General features: G+C 45.1%; 1 protein-coding gene across 7 annotated transcripts in view; it reads right to left on the bottom strand.

Moving 5' to 3' along the window:
- The window catches only part of ST7 (suppression of tumorigenicity 7), a 247,299-nt gene that overhangs the window by 172,809 nt on the left and 49,020 nt on the right, over window positions 1-25,470 (bottom strand). The window contains exon 1 of one of the 7 annotated variants that reach the window (XM_014573357.3): window positions 10,111-10,607. The exons of the other annotated variants lie outside the window; for them this stretch is intronic. Within the exon in view, the coding sequence (XP_014428843.2) occupies window positions 10,111-10,132 (22 nt within the window). The 5' untranslated portion in view covers window positions 10,133-10,607. Of the gene's footprint in view, window positions 1-10,110; window positions 10,608-25,470 lie in introns of those variants that run through there. 7 annotated transcript variants of the gene reach the window in all.

Genomic DNA, 25,470 nt, shown 5'->3' on the forward strand with positions numbered 1-25,470 from the left:
CTGGTTCTCCAATTTGTCTAACAATTCAGAACTCCAGAGGTACTTTAGGAGCTGAATTTGTGGTTTTAAGATTACAGCTGCCACCTCATTTTCATTTACAGTTGTCTCAGACACTGTTAATATAGCTCTGACTTTGATACCACCCTGAAATTGTGGTTTTGTTTCTCAGATGTAAGGGACAAGTACTGGCAACTGTTACTAGTGTTGGCCTGCTAGGGTTGCAGCTGATAATTTAAGTTCAGAAACAGATATTCCTTCATCTTCCAGCTAGGGTTGCCAGGTGTCTGGTATTGACCCAGGCAGTCCAGTTTTTTCTCCTCCAGTCTGGTAAAAAAATTCAGAAAATACTGGACACCTAAAATGTCCGGTATTTTCTGATTTTTTTTTCCCTGCCAGGAGGCAAAAATACCGGATACCTGACAACCCTACAACACACTCAGCAACCAGGCTCAGCTCCCAGCCCCCCCAGATCCTGCACCCCCACTTACCTGGTTCCACAGGGAACCTGCCTTCTGGCTCCAATCAAGAAAACAAGATGGCCACCAGCAAAAAGCTTAAAGACTTTTCTTAAAGGGGCCATGCTGTTTTAATGATATTTTTTAAAAATTTTTTGCTTAACTCTAGGAGCCCTTTTTCTTCCCACTCAACAGAATTTTCTCCCTGGTGTTTTTTTTGGAGGAGGGGGAGGGGTATTCAGTATTTTTGGTTAAACCATCTGGCAACCTTACCTCCAGCTGAGTAGTGCCTCCAGGGCCGCCCACAATATTTTGGCACCTGAGGTGGGGAGCTCAAATGATGGCCCCATGCCTCCTCGCTTGGGCCAAAACTTTGAAAGGTCTCAATTCTCTGGGTCCTAGTAGCGCCCCCCCCAAACTCTGGCACCTGAGGTGGCCACCTCAGTTCGCCTCATGGTAAGGCCAGCCCCGAGTGCCTCCCCGATGATCAACTGTTCTTCTAATTAGAATACAATGTCTTGGTTTTCCTCCTTCTGGTTATTTGACAACTTCATTTATAAATGTTCATTTTAAGGTGATAACAGCGTTTCATGATTCTAACAGTAAGGTCTCCTGGCCCTCCGTCATTGATTCTTTTGTAATAAGATTACCTGTGAAATCAACGGTCTCAGTAGAAATTCTACACTTATTGTACTCTGATGGGAAGAGATATGAGAAGGGCACAGAAACACTGACTTGGGAATTTAATTAAATAAAATTCAGAGTCACAGTAACTTCTTCTCGTGCTCTTTAACTTCCCAGGACAAAACTTCACAGATCTTTTTCCAGGTTTGATCTATCCACAGACCCCTTGTAGTTAGCTTCTCTTAGGGTACGTCTAGACTACATGCCTCTGTCGCCAGAGGCATGTAGATTAGGCAACCAGACATAGGAAAATGAAGCGGCGATTTAAATAATCACCGCTTCATTTAAATTTACATGGCTGCCGCGCTGAGGAGGAGGAGGCATACCTGGGTGGTCGACAAATACCTTAGATGTCGACACCCGCACGTCCAGACTATCGTGCTGAGCCGACAAACAGCTGATCAGCTGTTTGTCGGCTCAGCGCGGCAGCCATGTAAATTTAAATGAAGCAGCGATTATTTAAATCGCCGCTTCATTTTCCTATGTCTGGTAGCCTAATCTACATGCCTCTGGCGACAGAGGCATGTAGTCTAGACGTACCCTTAGACTTAGTCTACATGAGGAGTTTAGGTCAAACTTAGCTGCATTAGCTCAGTTTTCTAAACAATGAGTCCACACCACCAAACCCATTCCACCAACTTTAAGGGTTATTAAAGTTGATTTAGGTACTCCTGTTTTTCATGAAGGGTAATGGTAAATTTGACCTTGCCATGGTGGAAAAAGGATACACCATGGACATTCAGCAGTGCTGCATGAAAATAAAGGCAGGAATACCAGAAGGCAAAGAGACATTCTAGGTCATCACCACAAACATGCCATTTCTATAAGCAGCTGCATGGGATTCTGAAGTGGGGGGACCCAACCAATATCCCAAAGCTTGATTCCTCCAAGAGACTCTTCAGGCAACCTCAGGCAACAGCAGGGAGTACATTGTGGATGAGGAAGAGGAGGAGAATGGTCAGCAGGCAAGTGTAGCATCTGATCTCACTGACAGCCAGGACCTTTTTTTAAAAACAATAGAGCCAGTTCCCTCCTCCCAGGATGTCTTGTTGCTCGACCCTGATGGTGGGAAGGGCACTTCTGGGGAGTTCACATTTTTAATCAAGCTACGGGTGGGTTAAGGTGACTGAGTGAGCTCTCTGGTGGCCACTCTGGCTACACAGTGGGGGTTTCCTGAAACAGTTTGTTAATATGTCTGGAGACTGAGCAGGAATCCTCCCTGCACATCTCCATGAAGCTCTCCTACAGGTACTATTTCATCCCTCTCACATGGTTTCTGAGCAGACCTGCCTTATTCCATCCTCCATACTAGGATACCTTTCCATGCTAAGCCAGCAGTTATTCGATTGGCGTCATTGCAGCACAGAGCACTGCAGCATAAACTCCAGGTTTCTGGACACATTCAGTCAGCATCTGCTCCTTATCACTATGCGTGATTTGGAGAAGATTAGTATCGCACATGGTAACCTGGATGCTGTATCTGCAGCCTAATGGGTGCTTAAAAGCATAACTTTGGCCTTGTACATAATACATGCCTATTGTCTTGAGCAGACATTATTTTATGCTAAGAGATTAAGTTCTGTATTCTACACTAGGCTGCCCACCCTGGCATAAAATCCACCCCCTTACTTTCACAGATATTATGAAGCACACAGAAGGCTGCCACAGCAATGGAATGTTGCTTTCTCTGAGGTCTAACCTAGTCAATAAACTACAAAACTTTCTCTTTTAACATCCAAATGCACATTCTACCACCATTCTGCACCTGCTCAGTCTCTAGTTGAACTGCTCTATACTGCAGTCCAGGCTGCCTATGTATGACTTCATGACCCATGGGAGCAAGGGGTAGGCTCAGTCTCCAAGAATCATTATTGGCATTTCAACACTTTTTATAGTAATTTTCTGGCCTGGGAAGAAAGTTCCATCTTGCAGCTTTCTGAAGAGACCCAGAATTCCTAAAGATGCAAGCATCGTGCACCTTTCCCAACCATCCCCTGTTGATCTTGGTGAAATGGCCCTTATGATCCACTAGTACCTGCAACACCATCAAGAAGAACCCCTTGTGGGTTATGTACTCTTTCGAAGGTGGTCAGGTGCCAAGATAGGAATGGTATTCCATCTATTGCCCAACGAGAGTTACAGAACCCCACTGCGGCAAAGCCATCCACTATGTCCTGCACATTTCCCAGAGTCACTGCCCTGCATAGCAGAAAGGTATTGATTGCCACGGCTACTTAGATCACAGCAGCCCCTACTGTAGATTTCCCTGTTCCAAATTGATTCCCAATTGACCAGTAGCTGTCCGGCATTGCTAACTTCCACAGGGCTATCGCCTTTCACTTTTCAACTGTCAGAGTGAGAGATTTTTTCTGGTATTGCTGCACTTCAGGGTGGGGGTTAGCAATTCACAAACTTCCATGAAAGTGCAAAAGTTTTGCACCAGAACCAGTGTTCTGTTGTGTCAACAGGACCGACTGCCGCCTGCATCTGCCAGTTGCTCCACTCAGGTGTTTTATACATGTCTGTGTTCATGGCTTTCTCACATTCTTCCTCAGTCAGGTGGCTCTTGACGAGGTCCACGCCACAGCAGAAGGCGAGAGACATTTGCTAGGATTGTCACAGTACTTTGCTTATGAACGGGGTCCATGCTTACCTTCCTAAGGCATCAGCACGGAAAGCCAGGGGAAAAAAGGGTCTGACAAGATTGTTTTCAAATGGGGAGGAAAGGAGGAGATGAGTGCATTATGGAACACTGATGACATGTACCCAGAATGCAAAGGGGCAGCAAAACTGTGCAACACATACCCACAGCGCGTCCCTGTCATAGTCAACAGTAGTCACCCTCCTGGAGACCCACTTGATCAAAGTCTTGCACACACTGGCGACATGCACCTTCAACTTTCTAAAAATCTGGTGCTTTAAAAAAAAAAAAAAATCAACCTTACTAAATTCTACCTTATCTCATAGGGTATGTCTAGATTACATACCTCTGCCGACAGAGGCATGTAAAATGGGCTACCCAACATAGTCAATGAAGCGGGGATTTAAATATCCACGGCTTCATTAAAATAAAAATGGCCACCACGCTGCGCTTGCTCAGCTGATCATTGGCACAGTGCGCGAGTCAAGATGCATATTGGTCGACAAGGGAAGCCTTTGTCGACCGCTCCCTTATGCCTCGTGAAATGAAGTTTACAGGAGTGGTCGACAAAGGCTTCCCTTGTCAAGCGAGCCGCGTCTTGACTCACACGCTGTGCTGATGATCAGCTAAGCCGGCACAGTGAGGCGGCCATTTTTATTTTAATGAAGCCGGGGATATTTAAATCCCTGATTCACTGACTACGTCGAGTAGCCTATTTTACATGCCTCTGTGACAGAGGCATGTAATCTAGACGTACCACTGATGTAGACAAAACCTGAATGTCAGTTTACCCAATAAAGGGAGAAATGCTCCAGTCAGACTGGAAGCACCAGTCATCTAGAGGGAGAGCCATGAAGAACTTTTTCCTAAATTGTTCAATTTGGAATGATAATAACTTTCCATTACAACTTTCTCTTTTTACAAAACTTTGAGTGGGGCATGACTAACAGGTTAAAACACTACTACTACCATAAAGCAACACCTATACAGGTTGAACCTCTGTAAACCGGTACTCTCCTGTCCGGCAACATCCATGGTCTAGGAGGGCCACAGATGTTTCAGCATCAGAGAGTCCAGGTGGCGCGCTGGTGCCTCAGAGCTTGGCTCTCGACAGCTGGGCTGCCAGGTGCACCCCAGTGCTGCAGTAGGGCTGCTTAGCAGGGCTTCCCGGTGGGGCCCAGAGTGCCCAGCAGGGCTGCTCAGTGCACTGCAGCAGGGCTGGATGGCGCACCCCAGCTGGGCTGTTTGGTGTGACAGGCAAGGAGGGATGGGGCCCAGCAAGGCAGTGGGCTTGTGGCAGGTCCAGGGGTGGAGGGCTGGTAGCAGGGAGATATGACCTCCCCGATCCAGCTAAATCTCTCATCCAGGACAAGTTAGATCCCAAGGCGGCCGGACCAGGGAGGTCCAACCTGAGCTGAAAATATGTTCTTGTTTTTCCAAAGGAAGATGTGCAGTTTTTACAGTGGTTATTATAAATCTTATAGAATGAAACCCTGAATGAACGTATGTATGAGTGAATAAAATTCCTCAGTGAAGAATATTGAAACTGCTCAGTTGAAAGAAATTTGTTACCTATGTTTTCATGACCACAGACACGTTTCTCAGATTTATATCACACTTTGGAAGACTCAGAATTTAAAGCAAGACATTAGTTTAGCCACTTGTATGGCAAATCTGACAGATGGAATTTAATTGTATGTGAATGGAAAGTTTGACTCATTTGTCTCCATTTCCCTTCCATAGCACAATACAGCTTGTTTTATTGCACAGTAAACTTGATTTACAAATATTGTCTTTGTAAATTTGAATGAGCCCCCTTGTATTACATCTCTAGATAGCCCTTGCTGCCTCCCTTCTTGTGTGTCTGGAGGGGAGCAGGCAGTTCCACTGGTGCTCAGGGAGAAAATGGCTTTTAAACTGACTCCCCTCACAGACCAGCTCCCGCCAGCCACTCCACAGTTGCCCATACCTGCTCCTGTGCAGCTGAGAATGCATTGGCTGCCGGCCCCGCCCCCAGGGACTGCTCAATAACTGTACCACCACCAATATTTAATGCAGTTACACAATTATTCAATTACTCGATATCTAACACCCCTAGTTTTACCTAGAGTATCTGGTTCACACATAGTGCAGATCCCTGGCATCCCAGTGCCTGTCTGATAGTGCTAGGGCCTCATCACTCTATATTCTCTTTTCTCTCACAGCACGGATTCAACAGGGTTAGGTTGTCAGGGCCTCCCCTGGCTGTAGCTGCAACCAATTTGAATCTGTCCCACCCCAGAAGAGGATGAGGGGGAGGTATTACACTGCAAGCTGTGAAGACTGCCTGCTCCCTCTCACCAAACAAACAGCTCTTCTCAGGGGAAACATGGGAACTGCTGCTGCAAAGCCAGCTGGACCCACTTCTTCACATACACCTGCAGAAGGACCAGCCATGTGCAGGTCACAAGGGTGAGAGTGGGATCGAATGTTTTACTTATTAAAGTTACTGTTACATGCCTTATCCTGCATTGGGAAAAACATGTCATAGAGCAAGTTAGGACCAATTCTATTTCTGTCCGTATTTGTTTATTTTCAGCTATGTAATTACTTTATTTGCATGTACAAGTGTAACTTCTGCATCTGCAAATCAGACAAACTATTGCACAGCTATGTTATTGGAAAAGCTCTCTCTTAATAGGTTGCTATTAGGTTTTGTGATTGATTGATGTGCATGCGGGTTCTTCACAAATTTTAGAGATGGTTGCATTTATAACAACAGTATTTCATGTTTAGTTAACCGTGTGTAATTAACCGTATAACTGCTGAAAATTTCAGCGGTTACATGGTTACATGTGCGGTTGGGAGGGAAGATGGCTCCCCAGAAGCTGGTATGTGCGGGGAGCTAGCTTAAAAGCCAGCTCCCCACGCTTACCAGCTCCCACTTGCCCTCCTCCCCTGTGCTGCTGCCTCTAATAGGTTGCAGCATGGGGTGGCAGATGGCTCCCCAGGAAGAAACCAGGTCCCTACATGTACTGTGAGCCTGCGTGTAACTGTGAAAGTTAATCGATGAGCCCAGGCTCATTGGTTAACCATATACACAGTCACACTTTCACATCCTTAGGACTAACATCAACTTTTTATCAAAGAACATTTTGCCTTCTGCAGAATCTGAAAGAGTCGTGGAGGTAGAAACAAACAATCACCACGTGATAAGTCCGCCCAGTGGGCTGGACAGGGTCACAGGATGGAAGTTCGGACCCCTGCTGCATATAATAACACGGTGCCATATGGCTGAGAAAAGATAAACACAAGCATTCAAGGCAACTAATGTGAAAGAGAACTTTTTTTTTTTTTAACTGTTTGCAGGGGACCATCATGTAATTTTTACTTAGCTTGGTACTCTTACAATAATTGCTATTACATGGTTGTTTTCCATCATTACAAGTAACAAAATGATCATAGCCTTGAGTTTCTCGTTCTTTCCCTTCCTCCATGAGCACTATAAGAACATGCCTGCATTTCTCCAATTATGCTCATATAGTCTTTTATTGAGCTGCTGACTGCTGTCAGGAATCACTGAATGGGTCACTAGATTTGGCTGTTAAAGGCACAGTGCAATCATATTGAATGTGGGCAGAATATAGGTTTTAAAGCACTGAGTTTGCTTATGTGCATTTTTGTTAAAATAAAATTCTCTCTTTATTTAAAATATTGAGTATCATGTTTTCAAGATGCAATGCAAAAGCTTCGCTTCCTAACTCTATTACCATATATACAGCTGCGATAAAAATCTTACTTTCAATTTCATGCTTTTTGGACAGCTGGCAGGGCTTGTTACTGTACTGTTCTCCAGGTTGGGGCAGTGCTGGTTTTTTTTAAACATAATGCAAGTATAATGAGCCAAACCATATTGTTCTATCCAGACAGAAAATTCTATAGTCTGATAGCTAGACAGCTTACACTCACAGACTTCAGGACTCTGGAAGAAAAATGAAAATGAAAAGCAAAAGAGGTCTAATCTAGTATTTGGTTAAATTAGGCTTTTAAAATTTGGTCTCCTCACTGCTTTAAAAAAAAAAAGTTGTTCTATGATTACTGCTATTCTGTGTAACAAACATGGCCAAGTCTACACTGCAGAATCAATCACTGGGGATGCTTTAGCAATAAAGCAACTATCCTGCCATGATTCAGGAGCTCAGACTAGATGACATTAGGTTCTTTCCACTTCCAACCATAACACTGATGTCTCAGACAGCCCCCTTCATTAAAGATCCCAGTGTCCTGAGGTAGAAAAGGTCAAAGAGAGAGAAACACAGTAGACAAGGAAGAGATTTATACAAAAGGAAGGTGAAGGCTCAGAAAGATGGATGAAAGACTCTGCAATGCCTGACTTGACTGGCTTTCATTCTGTAAGTCGCCAGCTGGGGAGTGCTCTTGGTGGCACCTATCGTAGCAGGGGTGGGGCAATGCACAACCCATGTGTGGCTCTGCAGTCTCCACCGCAACAGCCAATTTTTGCGGTTTTTTGTTGGTTTGTTTGTTTGACTTTAGGCACACAATAGGCTTCAGATCATTCTGTGAAACAAGCAGTGCTGGTTATACTAGCTCAAATCTCCCTTTTTTAAATTCAATAATCTGGGCACCATGGAAACAAAAGCAGACACAGCTGTTGTCAGAGCAAACCAGATAGCACATGGATGACTGTATCAAAAAGTCCTGTTGAACAGATAATAAGCTAGTCGTTTATTATATACTTTATAAAACAAGAGGGGTCCATCAACATGAATAATAGGATTTACTACTGAATTTCTAACTACGTGGCACACGTTCTCTGAAAGAAAACACCAAAACACGTGATTTTTTGTAATGTATGTTAATATATAGATTGCACACACACAAGTTGTGCCTTAGAATTCCTGATGTGTTATGATTATACTCAAGTAAAATATTAGGCATTTCGTTTTCTACACCTATCACTGGGATCTCCATATAGGCATACATCCTAGATAGAAAGTGTGAAAAATTGGGATGGAGAGTAACAGGCACCTACACAAGGCAAAGTGCCAAATATCTGGACTGTTTCTATAAAATGGGGACATCTGGTCATCCTAACAAGGAAAAGAAATTAAAGTCAATAATACAGAAAAAAATGACCAGAAAAACATAAGAAATCAAAGAGCAAATTCTGTTGTTTTTTTCCTTCGTGACCTTGAACAGGGCTTGTTCAAGAGAAATAGGGAGCAGCCACAGTGTATCAACAGGACCAATTAACCCTTGGAAAGATTGAAGTTCTTTAGAGTTAAGACTGCATGATCACCAGATAGCCCAGAATGTATGCTTCCTAGTTAATGGCCAGCTGTAAACAGGGTTCTATGCAAACTATTGTGGAAATGCACTGCATATAAATTAAACTCAAAATAAACTAGGGTTATTTCTGCTAAATTAGATATGCTTTTGGTAATTAGTGTGTAGATTAATATATTAAATATATAGTATACCATGAAGCATTTTTATTAGCTATAGAAAAATCACTGGATACCCACAGATCTTTATGTAACTGCACTGTCTGCTACCAACAATATTATAATAAAACAGGTCCTAGAAGCAATCTTCCATTCGCTTTGCTAGGTTACTGATTGTTCTTTACACTGAAACACATCTCACTTGTTTTCAGTGACATGTGTCTCCATTGCTTTTACCCAGGAGACGCAGTTCCAAGTTTTCAGCACAGAGATAACAAACAAACAAACAAACAAACAAGACCCCATTATTTTGAACTGTTAACCCCATATTCAGAATTCTTGCCTTCCTCCCAAACTGCCCATTCAGTTTGGTTTCTCATATTTCAAAAGAATTTAAGCAAGACTCCTCTTTTACCAAACCAAAGAAAAAAAATACCGAGAACAATTTCATCACCAGCTTTTCCCCCCATGTTAAAATAATTATTCGCAGCCTTTTCTGATCTAATCCTGTAGCATCCTTTCCTTCAGACATGCACATTATCATACCACATTCATTTCTGGTTTTGACACAATAGATCATTGACGGATAAGGATCTTATCAATTAACACATTCAAGTGAAACTGCATTTTTCTCTGCATCTTCTAGCGGCCTGGATTCAGCAATGCTGACAGCTCTAAGCTGAGTAGGTGCTGGCCTCAAGGATGCATACACAGATAGAAGGTAGATGCTTTCCCCCAGCATCTTTAGCCCCTTTGCAAATAGGCTAGAATAGCACGTTTTTGCTAAAACCTACAGCAAAAGGGATGCAACTACTGTGGATTCAATGTTGATACAACAAGCCCTGTTACAAACAGAAAGGGATGTAAGTGGGAAGCATTTACTTACATGAAGATTCAGTGCCAAACATGGCTGGCCCCAGATGCTGCTATTAAAGAAGGAAAAAGGGAAAATGAGTGAAAGATAGAGGGAGTGTGTAAGAGAAGGATGAGACTGCTACACAGCAGGGGTCATGAAGCCAGACAATGCAGTCCAAGCTATCCAATCTGCCAGATTCTCTTCTTAAGCTTCACACTGCAGACAGCTTTTCCTTGCAACCAAAGCAAAGGTCTTTTTCAGGAAGCAAAAGTCAGGAGCTGCTGTTTTAAATCCAAGAGGTAAGGGAAGGTCAGTGTCCCTTCTGTGATGCAGTGAGGCAGAAATAGGTAGCAGACACCAGATACTGCAATCCACAGCCCCTGCTCTCAGTAAGACAATAGCATAGCTTATGCATACACTGGATGACGTCAGGACACTGCAAAGACTGACTGCTGTTAACCAGAGGCTCAGAGGGGGCTTGAATAGAGCAGAGCAATTCAAATGGGAATGTCTTTGTCACAAAATACAGAAGACAAAGAACCAGACATATATTTCCCTCCCTGATAAGTAAAAAAAAAAAAAAAAATCAACCAAAAAAACAAAAACCCACAACACTCCATGATTTAACATGAGCATTAAAATATCTCTGTGTTGAATTTACAGTGATTGCCTTAACTTCGCAAATCCAAAGTGTTTTCTTGCAAGCAAGCCATAAAGAACAAAGATCCCTGGGTCATCTTCTAGATGTACTGCGTGGTACTTAAGAAAGAATGAAAAAATATATTTCTATCAGAAATGAACTCACAAAATTGCCTTTTCTATAGCAGAAGTTATTAAATGTGGAAATTAACCTAAACTTCACATATCTTTTTTATTTAAGATGGATAATCAAGTGTTCACTGATTTTATTAAATGCTACTGTCCTGGTGTGCTGCAGCAATGATCTATCCACAACAAAGAGGTCACATATATAAACATATAAAAAACTGATGCTGTTCTTTTGCTGCAAAACCATGATAGCAACAACAGGAGCATTTTTCCCCCTCTTCAACTTTTAAATAAAGTGTCTAGATTTAGTACTTCAAAACCTTCACAGTATTTAGAATTACTCCTTTCTGGAACAACTAAGGAATTTAGAAAAAAAATGATAGTGTAAAAATAAATATAAACAATGACCTAAACTGACTGCTAATAATCTCACGGCAGACAAAAGACTTCCTACAGAAATCTCTGAAGCCAAGATAAAGTCCCTGCGTTAGGGAGAGCAGTGAAGCAGTAAGTTGATGGGTTTGAGGCTAGTAGGCAAGAGGGTTCATCGAGAAGAATGGCTATCCAGAGGGGGCAAACAGGAGAACATTTTTAATGGCTCTCATTGAGAAAGCAAATGCAGCTGCAAACCTAGCAAAGACTGAAAACGTTGCCAGTGATGAAGAAGAAAGGAAATACAAATGCACCCATTACATGAAGCACTTTAAAAAGATGGGGTGGAGAAGGGGGGAAATCATTTCTGGGCTTCTGCAAATTAAATATCACTAACCACTGTCAGAGCCTTGTTTATAAAGTATTCTATTTGTAAAATATAAAATGTCACCATGAACAGCAGGATTTATACAGTGGGAAACAGAGTAACAGTAATAATACTTTGCACATACAAAGTCTTCCAACAGAGGAACATATTATGCTTAAACATATTATGATGCTAATTTTTGCATTGCCTCAAGCCATGTGCCTCAGGAACAGATAGGGTTGCCAGGTGTCCAGTTTTGAACCGGACAGTCCAGTATTTGAGCTTTCTGTTTGGGAAACAAATTGAGAAAATAGAAATGAGAAAATACAAATGTCCAGTATTTTCTAAATAAGATGTAATGTAGATTGTGATGCAATGTCAAGTGTGTCCCGTATTTTTATTGAAACCATCTGGCAACCCTAGGAACAGATTGGGAAGCAATTTATAATTCAGAGAGTCACAAGCTGCCTCCCAGTTTTCCCCTGCTGTAGGGGGAAAACAGACCCTTCTTTGATCCAGCATCTCACACAGCAAATGATCCCAGCCAGTCCACAGCAGCTGCACTGAGGGGTCAAGACTCCATCCGTTCCTGGCCCACTTGCACAGTGGCACCATTTTAACTAAGTCAGTATAATTAAAATAGCACAAGACCCCTTGTGTGGATATAGTCAGATCTAGTGTAAAGAGCTTATCTGTCTATATATTTTAGAAATGTGACTCTGTCCATGAGTCTGTTTGTTCAAGAACTCCTCCTAAATAGTAAGAGCTAGGACCACCAAATTTGGTATGCAACTTCCTCCTATCCTAATTTAAAGCAAGGTCAGGGCTTGATTGCGCTAGGAAAATGGACTGTTGGTCTGCGAATTGGACTGCTTTCCGAAACATAGAAAGGGAGGGGGTACAGAGAGGAGGGATGCGATATGAGAGTGGCCACGGAGGGGGGGGGGGGGCAAGGGCAGGGGAGATCTACAGGCAGTCCCCGGGTTACGTACAAGATAGGGACTGTAGGTTTGTTCTTAAGTTGAATTTGTATGTAAGTCGGAACTGGTACATATTGTAGGGGAAACTCTAGCCAAACATTTCTCCAGAGCTCAGTTTTATTCTCCCACACCTCACTTCTCTCAGTCCTTTATTCTCAAGCTGAGGTGTCTGCTGTGAAAAGCCGCTCTGCGTCTCCCTGGTCTGCTGGGGGAGGGGGTGCTAGCTTCGCGTCTCCCTGGTCTGCTGGGGGGAAGCAGCTAGTGCGGGGTTGCCTCACCCCGTTCGTAAGTAGGGATCCGATGTAAGTCGGATCCATGTAACCCGGGGACTGCCTGTATACTGCAGATTGGCGGAGGCAGGGGGGGCAGTGGCACCACCCAAGAGAGTGGTCAGCAGGCCTGGGGCTCACCATTTTGCCTACCGTCAGATCAGGTAAGTAGCCCACCATGCCAGCCCTTCCCCCCAGTGCTGGGGCCAAGGGCTGGGGGAAAGAAAAGGCCCCTGCTAGCCAGGGAAGCTGAGGGGGGTAGAAGGCCCCTTCCAACCAGGGAAGCTGGAGGGAGAGATAAGGCCCTTGCAGCTGGGAGGATGGATAAAGGAAAGAAAGTCCCAGCCAGCAGGGGCGGGGGGGGGGGGGGGGGAGGAAGAGAGAGGCGAGTGGAGAAGAAGGCCCCTGTTGGCTAAGGAACAGTGGGACAGGAGAAAAGGCCCTGCCAAATGGAACTCTCTCCCCCACCCTGAGCCCTTCCTCATTCCCCCAACTCACACCCCCCATACATCCCCTGCTCCTACCTTGAACCCCTCTTCAACCTCCCACCTGACTCCTGTACCCCTCCACTCTCCTAGCCCTCTGGCCTGCCCTGCCCTGACTCTTGCACTCCCCACACCGTTGGCTCCTTGCTCTGAAGGACCTGGGCAATGCCAGGTAAGTCTTCTAGCATGAGGATAATTCCCATGTGGGACAAGAATAAGTTAAGTGGCATAAGAGACTTCTATCTAGGGGTCTAGAACAATTTTTGTAGTGGGGGTCCTGTTGAAGCAAACTGGAAACCCTGTATATAATGGAAACCACTTCCAACATGGGGGTGCTGCAGCCAACAGTGACTGGTGACAGGGGAAAGTGGGGGATCCTTGCTCCACCCCTCTCCACCTCTTCCCAGCATCCCCTGGAGTGGCACAGCTGGGGAATGGTGCTGTGCGGGCTAGAGCCATCCAGTCTGTTCCTTCCCTACCACAAGTGGATGGAGAGGGGGGCACACCGCCTGCTGCTGTACCCCTCCACACACACACACACACACACACACACACACACACACCACCAATAGCTGAAGCACCCCCCGCACCTCTCATTCCAGCTCTTATGCTTTTATGGCATATAAATTACATTCACAGACCTAACTGGTACATAGGACTGGAAAGGATCTCCTAAATCCAGTCTTCTGCTGTTGCAGACAACCAGTGGGAGTTGTGGGGGTAAACAACATGACTGGCTTTAAGATTGAGTTTGGTCAATTTATGAATGGTCCACTCATAAGTTGACCAAACTCCATCTTATTAACAGTCAAGTTGTTTACCCCCACAACTCCCACGGAAAGGTTGTTGCAGAACCTCACTCCTGTGGTGGTTAGAAGACCACTCAGAATTTTCAGCCTAAATTAATTCACAGCCGGCTTATACCAGTTCAAAATTTGGGGGTAGACCAGGCCTGAATATGCATTTAGGTACCTCACTTTAGACACTGAAGTGTGAAAATTTTGGTTAAGCGACTGGGCCAACTTCACAGAAGTCCTAGGTGTCAGGCCAGAATAAGGCACAGAATTCAGAACTCCTGACTCCTTTAAATTCAGATCAACTTCTTTCTTTTAATATAAGCAAAATATTTTTGAACTTTCACACCGATGACTAAGGTTGATTGTTCCACAATATTATAGCGGAGGAAGATGCAAAACTGTAATAATGTAACAGACCCTTCCAGTTATATCCTTTGAGCACTTGCAACACACTTTTGCACACAGGTGCTGACTTTCCAATATGTGTGGGGTATGGGGGTTCAACCCCTGACTCTTCCTTGGGCCCTGCCCCTAACTCCACCCCTTTCCCCCAAGTCCCACCCCACTCCACCTCTTCTCCCCCTCCATTCCACATCCTCCCAAAAACACACCAGACCTCTGCTCTTCTGCCCTCTCCCTAAAGCAGGGATGGGTAATAATTTTCACAGCGAGGACACAATGAATTTTGGCATACGGTCATGGGCTGGCTCCACCCCAGAAAAGTCAGGGCATGGGACAGAAGGGGCAGGGCTGGGGACTAGCCTTCCCCCAGAGTTGTCTGGGGCTGGATGCTTTGAATTAAAAACACAGCAAAAGGTTTGTAGCTCCCAGCCCCATTGCTACCATATTGCCTGGCAGCTGCCTGCGGTTGCTATCACTATTTAAAGAGCCCGTGGTTCCAACCCCTTCCTGAGCCATTTAAATAAGGTCCTGCTGCCTGAACCACCACCTGGAAATTCGGTGGCACAGGCAACAGGATATAAAGGAAGCATCCAGATGCAGTCTGTGGGCTGGATCAAAGTGTTAGGTGGGCCACATCTTAGCCAGCCCTGCTCTAAAGCCTCCTGCACACTGCTAAACAGCTGATCGTGGTGGGCAGGAGACATTGTGGGGGGTGGAACTAATAGAGCGGCTACCTTTTCCTCATAGATACTCCAACTGTGGAGCACTCACAAAATCAGCAGCTATTCCTTTGAGACCTCATTCCACTGGTGAATATATTATGGCTGAACACCACAGACCCATATGATATCAATGATAGTATCTCATACAATATTATGAGGTCAGAGACAGGATGAGATGGTAGCGACTAGTAACTCTGAGTAATAACTATGTGATAGACTGCTAAAAAGACCACCCCTGAAACCCTTTAACAGGTACTTATCTATAAAACACTTAATGGGTTGACTCTTTCAGAAAACATTGAGTTACGTTCACTGTTCATCACTTTTATAGGGAGTATAAGATAGCAGTTAGATTTAGCAGGTAACTGGGATTAAGTACTCCTGATTTCTATTTCTAATTTTGCCATTTACTCATTCTAGGTAAGCTATTTAAAGTCCCTCTATGATACTTACAAAGGTGTAGTGCTAAATTAATATTTGCAGTAAGGTCTTGGAGCCTCAAATTAAAGCTTTTGCAATACTTAGCATGATCATTTTTTCTGGTAGTACCTACAAAGTGCTAGGAGCTGTTCAAACATTTGGTTTATTACAATATTCATTCATTTAAAGAAATTTTTCCTATAAGAAATACAGAAGGGGATACAAATAAGTAGGGTATTAAGAGCCCTCTGTCACGCACATACATTATTTAGACAAAGGGAAATGTTCCACTTTCACAGCCCATCCTTAAAGAAGAATCAGCAGATATTATCTGTTTCTCTAATTAACACCACAGAGTATAACACAGCTTTCCCACCCATGCTTTTAATAAACCAGTAGCATGGCAAACTACTAGCGTTTTGTAAAGATTTTTCTTTAATTATTTTTCTCTCAAAATGATGCAAGCAGGAAATTCTGATCTAGCTCTTTTCACCAGGGAATCATTTCCTTTTGAGCCTAATGCTTCTTTTCCAAAGAAGAAACTGTGGGAAAGGAAAACTATTCTGCGAGATTCCCCTGACATACTCATTTCAAAAACTTTGTAGAGTGATTCAGAAACTGACCCCATAGATTTAAGGATTCAGAGGGAAAGCAGAGAACAGCCCTTGGGATAACCCTTCACACTGTCTTGCTCTTATTAATTATTACTATTATTTCTGCTATTGTAGTACCAAAGAGCCTCAGTCATGGCCAGGATCCCCAGGCGCTAGGTGCTGTACAAACACAGAACAAGCAGGGATTAGAAGGATGCTAGTGAGGTGGCTTTGTGGATGTTTACAGAGAACTCCTTCCAAGCATGAGGTGCAGTATGGGAAAAAGCCTGAAGGAACTTGGTTAAAAAATTTAACAAAAGGACAGCCGAGGCTAACAGCATGGGCCAATTGAAGGCTATACGTGATGGTATGATCACAAATGAGTTAGGATGGTATAATTGTCCGTGAAAGACCATTAAAGTGAATTCAAGGAGCTCGTGGTTAATACAGCAGAGAAGGGGGAGCCAATGGACAATTATAGAGAGGGGTGAAATGATCAAAGCCACAGGCCAGGAAACCAAAGCTTACAACAGAATTCTGAATGGAAATGGGGACACCATTTTGTTTCAGACAATGGAAAAAGTAACGTGGGAGTCAGCCATTTTTAGATGCAATTCTAAATAAAAAAGGAACGGATTGTCTGTCTGAAGGTGGAAGGCAATTTGGGTGAAAGTGATCATGAAATGACCAATTTGATGATCCTAAGGAAAGGAACCAGTGACAGCAGCACAAGAAACACCATGGACTTCAAAAAAGTAGACTTTACAAAACTCAGAGTACTGGTAGGTTAGGTCCCTTTAGAAGCCAATCAAAGGGATAATGGAGTTAAGCAGAGCTGGCTGTTCTCAAGGATACAATATTAAAATGCTCAACTACAAACCATCCCATTGAAAAGGAAAGACGGGAAGATTAGTTAGAGGTAAATATGGCTCTTTCATGACCTGAAAACTAAAAAAGAAATCCTTTAAGAATTGGACATGTGGCCAAAACTAGTACAAGCATGCAAGGACAAAAGTGAATTACACCTATCAAGGTATAGAGAGGTTAAAAAGTTTTTAATTTGGTAACCGTGTAGCTGCTAAAAATCTTAATTGTTACACACGCTGCGGGCTCTGCACTACAAAGCTTAGCTTCACTTACTGCAGAATCTAGAATGAAGCCTTCCCAGGAGCGGGCCCACCAGCGCCTGCTGGCCTGGGTCAAAGGGAGGAGGCTTCGCTGTCCCGCCGTTGGCCATAGCAAAGCTGCTTCCCTGGGACTTGGCTGAGTTTGAGTTTAATTGATACCATTAACTGATAAGCTTATCGGTTAGATGGTTAAACTCTAACATCCCTAGCAAGGAACACAAAAAGGCAAGAAGATGTTCTTTAAACACATTAGGAGCAAGAGAATGCTGAAGAAAAGTGTAAGTTCTCTACTTAGTAGGAAAGAAGAACTATAAACTGATGACATCAAGAAGGCTGAGGTGTTCAATACCTATTTTACTTCTTTCTTCACTGAAAAGGTTAATGGGAGCCAGATATGCAGTACAATTAATCTTAACAACATGGGGAAGGAACACAAGCCACAATAGGAAAGAATTGGTTAAATATATTTAGATAAGTTAGATATATTCAAGTCAACTGACACCAGTGATATTCATCTATGGTATTTAAAGGAACAAGCCAAAGCAATCTTGAGCCGTTTGTAATTATTTTTGAGAATTCATGAAAGGCTGGTAAGGTCCCAGAGTACTGGAAAAGGGTAAACATTATATAATTGTAAAGGTGAGCAAGAGGATCAGGAGAATTATAGACCAGTCAACCTAATTTAGAAGCCTGGAAAGATACTAGAACAAATTATTGAAAAATTAGTAACCACCTACTAGAAAACAGAGTTATAAAGAATAGCCAGCATAGATTTGGCAAGAACAAATCATGCCAAACCAACCTAATTTCCTTCTTTGACAGGGTTACTGGCTTAGTGACTGGGGCAAAGCAGTATACATAATATATCTTGACTATTGTAAGGCTTGTGACACAATCCTACATCACACACTTGTAAGAACACTAACAGCCATTATTTCGAATTAACTTCAATAGCGTCTACACAGCCAAACCACTATTTCGAAATAAATTCAAAATAGGGGAGCACTTATTTTGAATTTGGTAAACCTCATTCTACAAGGAATAACACCAAATTCGAAATAGCTAATTCGAAATAAATGCTGTGTAGACACTTATTTCAAATCAGGGAGCCTCCAGCCCTTCCCAGTTTCCCCTGGTGGCCACTCTGGGCACAACCAGGAAAACTCGTCTCCTCTCCCCCAGCCCTAGGGCCCTTAAAGGGGTAGAGTCTGGCCACTGGACACGTGCCAGAGCCAGGCCTCCAGCAGCCGCAGATCCTCACCCAGAGGCCTCACAATGGCAGCCAGTGGCAGCCAGCCGTCCCCTGCCCAGTTCCCCAGCACCCAGGGGCCAGCCAGAGGCCGTAGATGGTGCATTCCCACCTGGACTCGTGAGGAGATCATGGACCTCCTTGAGGTTTGAGGGGAGGCCCCCAACGTCCATGATCTCCGCACTAGGCGGAAGAACACGGCCGTCTACGGCCGCATAGCGGCCACCATGACCTTCAAGGGACACAAGCGCACCCAGGAGCAGGTGCACCTCAAAATTAGAGAGTTGTGGCAGGAGTACGCCAGGGCCACCAAAGGCAGCGCCACAGCAGGGGCTGACACCTGCCCCTACTTCTCTGCCCTCGACTGAATCCTGGGGGGCAGGGCGGTCTGCGCCAGCCCGGGGGGCAGCGAGCCAGGAGCTGAGGGCTCTGACCCAGGTGCAGCAGAGGTGCCACCACCAGCTGTCCTGGCACCAGAATCGGCAGGGTCGTCTGGGGAGGCCATACCTGTTAAGAGCCAGCACTGTCCCTACCCGGGGGAAGCGGGGAGGGAGACCAGGGACCATGCGCATGGGCCATCCTTCCCACAGATCACGCAGCCACCTGTGCATGTGCGGGTACGTGCCGTGCCACCCTTGGGCAGGTGGCTCCAACTGCATGCCACACAGGGGCCATGGCCCGATAGCTACATGTGTGTGTGAAGAGACCCGACACGCTCCCGACCTCGGGGCGGGACACAGCAGGATGCCCTCCTTTTACACGCCCCCTCTACACAGGTGCAGGGGACATCTCCCCCCCAGCCCTGGCCGCATGATACACAGCACAGGGGTACGGGTGCGGTCTCTGGCAGCTCCCACTCCCGGGCAGAGACGGACATGATGACCATGCCTCTGTGCGGTACAGGGCATGGTCGCCCTCATCTCATGGCGGGGGCTGGGCAGCATCCACTATGTCCCCAGGGAGAACTGACCACTTCTTGTCTTTCTCTACAGCCGCACCAGCTACTCGTGTAGGGCGCACAACCCCGCCCGGGACATGCTTCCGCACCCGCGGCCTCAGCAGGACCACCACCACGTGGCAGGGGTATCGAGAGCAGTACCGGCAGGCCCTGCAAGCTGAGACCCGGATCATGGAGCAGCAGGCTCAGAACGACTGGGAGTTCCAGCAGGAGCTGCTTGTCCAGGGTCATGCCATCTGTTACCATCTGCAGGCCCTGGTACAGAGCATGCTGCCCCGTGCCGGTCCTGCGCCTGCTGACCCCCCAGCTACAGTTCCTCCTCCCACTCCTGACCCCCCACCTCTTCCTCCTCAACCTCCACCCTCCTCCTCAATCTCCACACCCCCAACCTCAATCTCCGCACCCTCCTCCCCATCCCCTCGGGGATGCCGAGGCCCCCACCCCCGTGGTGCTGGGAGGTAGTTGGCCTGGCGAGACTCTCACCCCTGAGTGCTGAGCTTCCCCTCCCACTTATTCCCCTTGCTTCCCCCTTCCAGCTCCCTCCTCCCCTCTCCCACCCTCTCTCCTGCCCCCTTCCCCCCCCCCCCATCTCCCCAGAGGTTCATCCCCCCACCCCTCAGTTGTGTTAAATAAAGACAGTTTCTATTTTTGAAAATATGTGTATTTTATTTGACATCAGGAAGTGGGGGCTAGGGAAGGGTAAGTGGAATCACGAGAGTGGGGCAGACCGGGGAGACTGTTAGCGCTCCTCATGGTGTAAGCTCTTCCGCAGGGCCCCCTGGATCCTAACAGCCCTTCGATGGTCTTTCTGGATTGCAGCCTGCAGACAGTGCAGACAGGCTGCTAGCAATGTGTACACAAGATGCAGCACAGTCCCCAGGGGCGGGTCTGGTTCCATGTTGCAGAGTGCCGTGGTGGCCCGAGTGAGGGCAAGCAGAGCACACCGAGACACAAATGCTTTGCTGTCCCTCAGTGAGGTAGACCAGCAAGCAGAGAAACCTGAGAAATGTCTGTCCGGGATGGGGGGGGGTCAGGTCCCTTTAAGCACAGACCTCGGCTAGCCTGAGGCAGCAGCCCCACGCACTAAGTCCGATCCTGATTCCCTGCCAGCACTGGTTCCAGCCAGCCTTACCTTCGATTCAGAGTCCACTCAATGTGGACACACTATTTCAAATTAGAATTTTTGTGTCTAGGTGCATCTAGGAAATTACTATAAGGTGAATGCACAAATGGTTGAAAGACTATACTCAACAAGAAGATATCCATGGTTTGCTGTCAAATTGGGAAGGTGTATCTAGTAGGATCTGCAGAGTTCTACACTGGTTCTAATACAAGTCAATACATTCATTAAATATTTGGATAATAGAGAAGAGAGTAGGTTTATGACATCAAACTACGGGTATGTCTAGACTACATGGCTCCGTCGACAGAGCCATGTAGATGAGTTTATTAGACATAGGAAAATGAAGCAGCAATTTAAATAATTTCACGAGGCAAACCTCATTTCACGAGGCATACCGGAGTGGTTGGCAAAGGCTTCCCTTGTCAACCGTGGCGCATCCAGACTGCCCCGCTGTGCCGCCAGACAGCTGATCAGCACAGCGCGGCGGCCATTTTGATGTAAATGAAGCGGCGATTATTTAAATCGCCGCTTCATTTTCCTATGTCTAGTAAACTCATCTACATGGCTCCGTCGATGGAGCCATGTAGTCTAGACATATCCCAAGAGGGAGTGCTAATACTTTGGAGGACGGGATTAGAATTCAAAACATCCTTAAGAACTGGTCTGATATAAAAACAATGACATTTCTTATAGACAAGTGTAAAGTACTACACTTAGAAAGGAAGAGTCAAGCATACAACTACAAACTGCAGAATAACTTTCTAGGAGGTAGTATTGCTGAAAAGTTCTAGGAATTATAATGAATCACACTTGAATATAAATCAATAACATGATGCAAATGTGAAAATGGCTAATGTTTTCAGATGTATTAACAGGAGTATCACATATAAGACAAGGGAGGTAGTTGTCCCACTCCACTTGGCATGGTAAGACCTCAGCTTGGGTACTTGTGTCCAATTCTGGATGACATATTTTAGGAAAGATGGATAAATTGGAGAAAGTCCAGAGAAGAGCAACTAAAAATTAGGCATGTTTAAAAAAGAAGACTAAGAGGGGACCTAATAACAGTCTTCAAATATTTCACTATGATCAACTATCCTCATATCCCCTGGACGTAGGACAAGAAGTAATGAGCTTAAGCTGCAGCAAGGGCAGTTAAGGTTAGATATTCAGAAAAACCAACTAAGGACTTGTCTACACCAGCAAGTTACTGCACTGAAATTCTCATTCAAGTGTCAAGAATCACTTGCTTGTGTAGACAGGCTCCTAGCACTGGGAAGTGCGTAGAAGATGTTTTCCTAAAACACTAGGAGAGCTCCTGTGTTTTCCTAAAACACCGGGAGAGCACTATAATGCTGCAAGTTTAGACAAAGCCCAAAAGTGTAGTTGAGTTCCAGTGGAGGCTGTGGAATCCCTTTCTGTTACAGTTCAGAGCAATTGAACCCTGACTTCCCTTCTGGGCTTTCACATCCCCAACTGCTGCCTACATTCCCTTCTGACCAGAGCATTCCCAGGCTGGACAATTGCTTGTCTCCACTGTGTAATTTCCAACACAGACAGGTTACCCTAGGACACCTGCTTTATTTCTCTTCAGAGACTGATAACAATAATTGCTACAGATACACATTACCAAGAATTCTTCCTAAGCAAGTCTACTTTATCCTGAAGGTAGAAAGCATTAAAAACAATGAAATAACCTACAGGAATGCTCACACAGAATCAAGCTCAACTCAAAAATGCTCTGGCTAGCTCGGTTTTTAAAAATCTCTTGCATAAGGGAATCCCTGTGGTTACTAGTTTATCAACTCAGAACAAGAAAACTCCTAACACGTTCAGTTCCCTGTTTATATCGTTCAGGGGTATTTGAACTGTAGTTACCAGGATCAGGTAGTTGAATACTAAGTGTCTCTCTCCTCAGCATGTATCTTCAAACGGTTGGCTTTGGAGAGGGAGAGTTTGCATTCCCCTCACCCCGAGGTCTTTTTTAAGGAAATCCACTTCATATGTATTGCTCCAAAAAGATCTTTGAACTTCCTTACATTGGTATGACTATCATATGAGAGAGGCAATACTGCATTTGTCTAGGCCAGAGAAAAGTTTTAGGCGGGAATCAAAATGCAAGAGCGGACATGAGTTTTAGCTGTATGGATGGATTTAAAAGGCCATATCTTAGAGATTTATGCAGAAAAAAAATCAGCAAGATTTCAATCTTACCTGGATTTCAGGCCTTAGATAGAGATTTGAGTGGAAGATGATGTCTGGGTCACAGACCTGAATGACCAGGGCTCGCCGAGCCGCAGCGAGCCCCATTCGCCAGCTGCGCTGTCCGCGATCTACGCACATGCAGATCGTTCTGCACATGCGCAGATCGCCCAAACCCGGCTCTTCCGGGTTGTAACCACGGGTGAGTAGATTACATCATTTGTTGAGCCCTGTGAATGACAATCATCATAGTGGTGGGTTGTCCAGAGTAATCAATCGGAGGGGGGGGGGGTGAGGAGGGGGGCTTTGGGCATGAGAGGAGATTAGGAACTCCATTTTAGCCATGTTGCGCTTGAGTCTACAGCTTGATATCCACAAGGAGAGGTGAGAAAGACAAGCTGATTTTAGTTTGGACACAAAGAGACAGGTCTGGAGTAGACAATAGGGATGTGAACGACTAGTCGACTATCCAATAAGCAAATGCTTATCAGAAAGAGGCAGTGGGGGGGAGAGGAAGAGAGGAAGAGGAGGGAATACTTCAAAGTGGCAGCACTGCATGGAGCCTGGTGCCAGACCCCGGGCTCCACACAGCGCTGCCGCTTTGAAATGCCACGTGCCAGCAGGGGTGTCCCCAGGCTGCACGTGGCATTTCAAAGCGGCAGCACCACATGGAGTCCGGGGTCAGCGGGGGATCCCGTGCTCTGCGCAGCACTCTCACCTTTTTCACTTCAAAGGCAGAGGTGCCCTATTGACTAATCGAATAGTTGTAGCTGATTTATTTTGTATCAATCAGTTGCTCAAAATGTAACATCCCTAGTAGAGAAGTGGAAGGAGACTAACAGAATAAGATAGTGGTGTATTGTTACTATTATTATCATCTGTGTTACTGTATCCTGAATGGGACGAGACCATCAACAAAAACTTCCTATTATGAGAAGCTGTCGTTAACTGATCTTATCTGGGTGTCAGAGGAATTTTCCCACAGCAAGGAATATTGTTGCATTGTAATATCAAAAATAGGGATGTAAGGGAGTAGTCGATTAGTCAACTACCACATAAGGCTATGCTTATCAGGTAGTCGAGTTGACTACTCACATTCCCCCCAGCATCATCTCCCCATCCCCTGCCTTCACTGCTACCTCTATCAAAGGCAGCGGGGGTAGGGTGGAGTTGCTCCCACGAAGCATCCCCCGTCTGCGAGGGCGGGGGTCTCCCCCAGTGAGGACTTGGGACCTCCTACTCACAGGGGCTGCTGCCATGAAGCAGCCCTTGTCCACAGCAGCCAGGCTGCAGACAAGGGCTGCTTCATGGCAGCAGCCCCTGTCCATGAAGGGGTCCCAACTCCCTGCTGGGACCCCCGCGGAGAGGGGCTGCTGGTGGCTGGGCAGGCAGCCCAGCTCAGTTTTGGCTTGTGCTGGTCCAGAACCAAACCCCGCTGTGACTTTGCAATTTAAAATGCAGTAGGAGCTGGGAGGCTGCTCATTCATGCTCATGCTTAGTACCAAGTGAACCGGGGGATGTAGTGAAGCAACACACTAGTGCAATATCTCTGAAGAGCTGGTGGGATCTAACCCTCTACGCTAAGGTCATCTAACAAGTAAAAGTGAGTTTAACAGTTTCACCTGTTTGTCCATATCATCTGAATGTAACGCACTGGTATTCAGAGTGCTTCCAACACAGACAGGTGCATTGCAAGCACATCAGGACCGAGGTAGCTGTTTCTTGCTAACCCTAGCACATGAGTTAACTTGCAAATATTAAACAAGAATAAATGTTTATATCTCAACAATGTATTTGACCAAATAAAAGAACTTCATGTACATTACTTAGTGATTGTGACAAGAAGAAAATGCAGTGACGTTTGTTCAGAGTCCTGCCAGCCTCACCAAGATTTAAATGAGCAGTGCCACAACGTATGTGTATTTTAGAGCAAGTTTCTCATCGGGTGACAAAAACACATGCCATAATATTGCTTATCTCTGAGCTCAGCTGGCATAGTTATTTTTTCTCTGCACATTTTTGAAGTGAATATTTGTCTCTTAGCACAACATCCTTATGAAAATACTGATTCTTTTTCTTGCAATAAACTCAGTGCACATTTTGTCATAGCCATTACAGCAGCAAACCAGTAATCTGCGCAATACAGACAGGTTACTGTATCAAGACTTTAAATAATAATTTCAGTAGCTATATCCCATCATATCTCCTTGCTGGTAAAAATTTAACAATGGAACATTTTTACATTAAAAAATGCCATTTCATAAAAATCAAAACATTTCACGGAAACACACAGATTTTTTTGACACTTGATTGGGAAGATTTCTAAGGTCCAGGGTGAAGATTATATTCAAAACGGGAGAGGGAGAGGGAGACACTGACTATAATAAAGTGGATAGAGCACTTGTCTAAGAGATCCAACCTTAAATCCCTGCTCTGCCTGATTTAGAGTGATCTAGGATGAAGATTACTTCTTTGAAGCCAGCAGAGCAAGGATGTGAACCTGGGCCTCCTACACCAGCACAATAGACTTGTGTTATGTACAAGGCCAAAGTTATG

This window comes from Pelodiscus sinensis, chromosome 1, assembly GCF_049634645.1.
Source record: "Pelodiscus sinensis isolate JC-2024 chromosome 1, ASM4963464v1, whole genome shotgun sequence".
Lineage (NCBI taxonomy): Eukaryota > Metazoa > Chordata > Testudines > Trionychidae > Pelodiscus > Pelodiscus sinensis.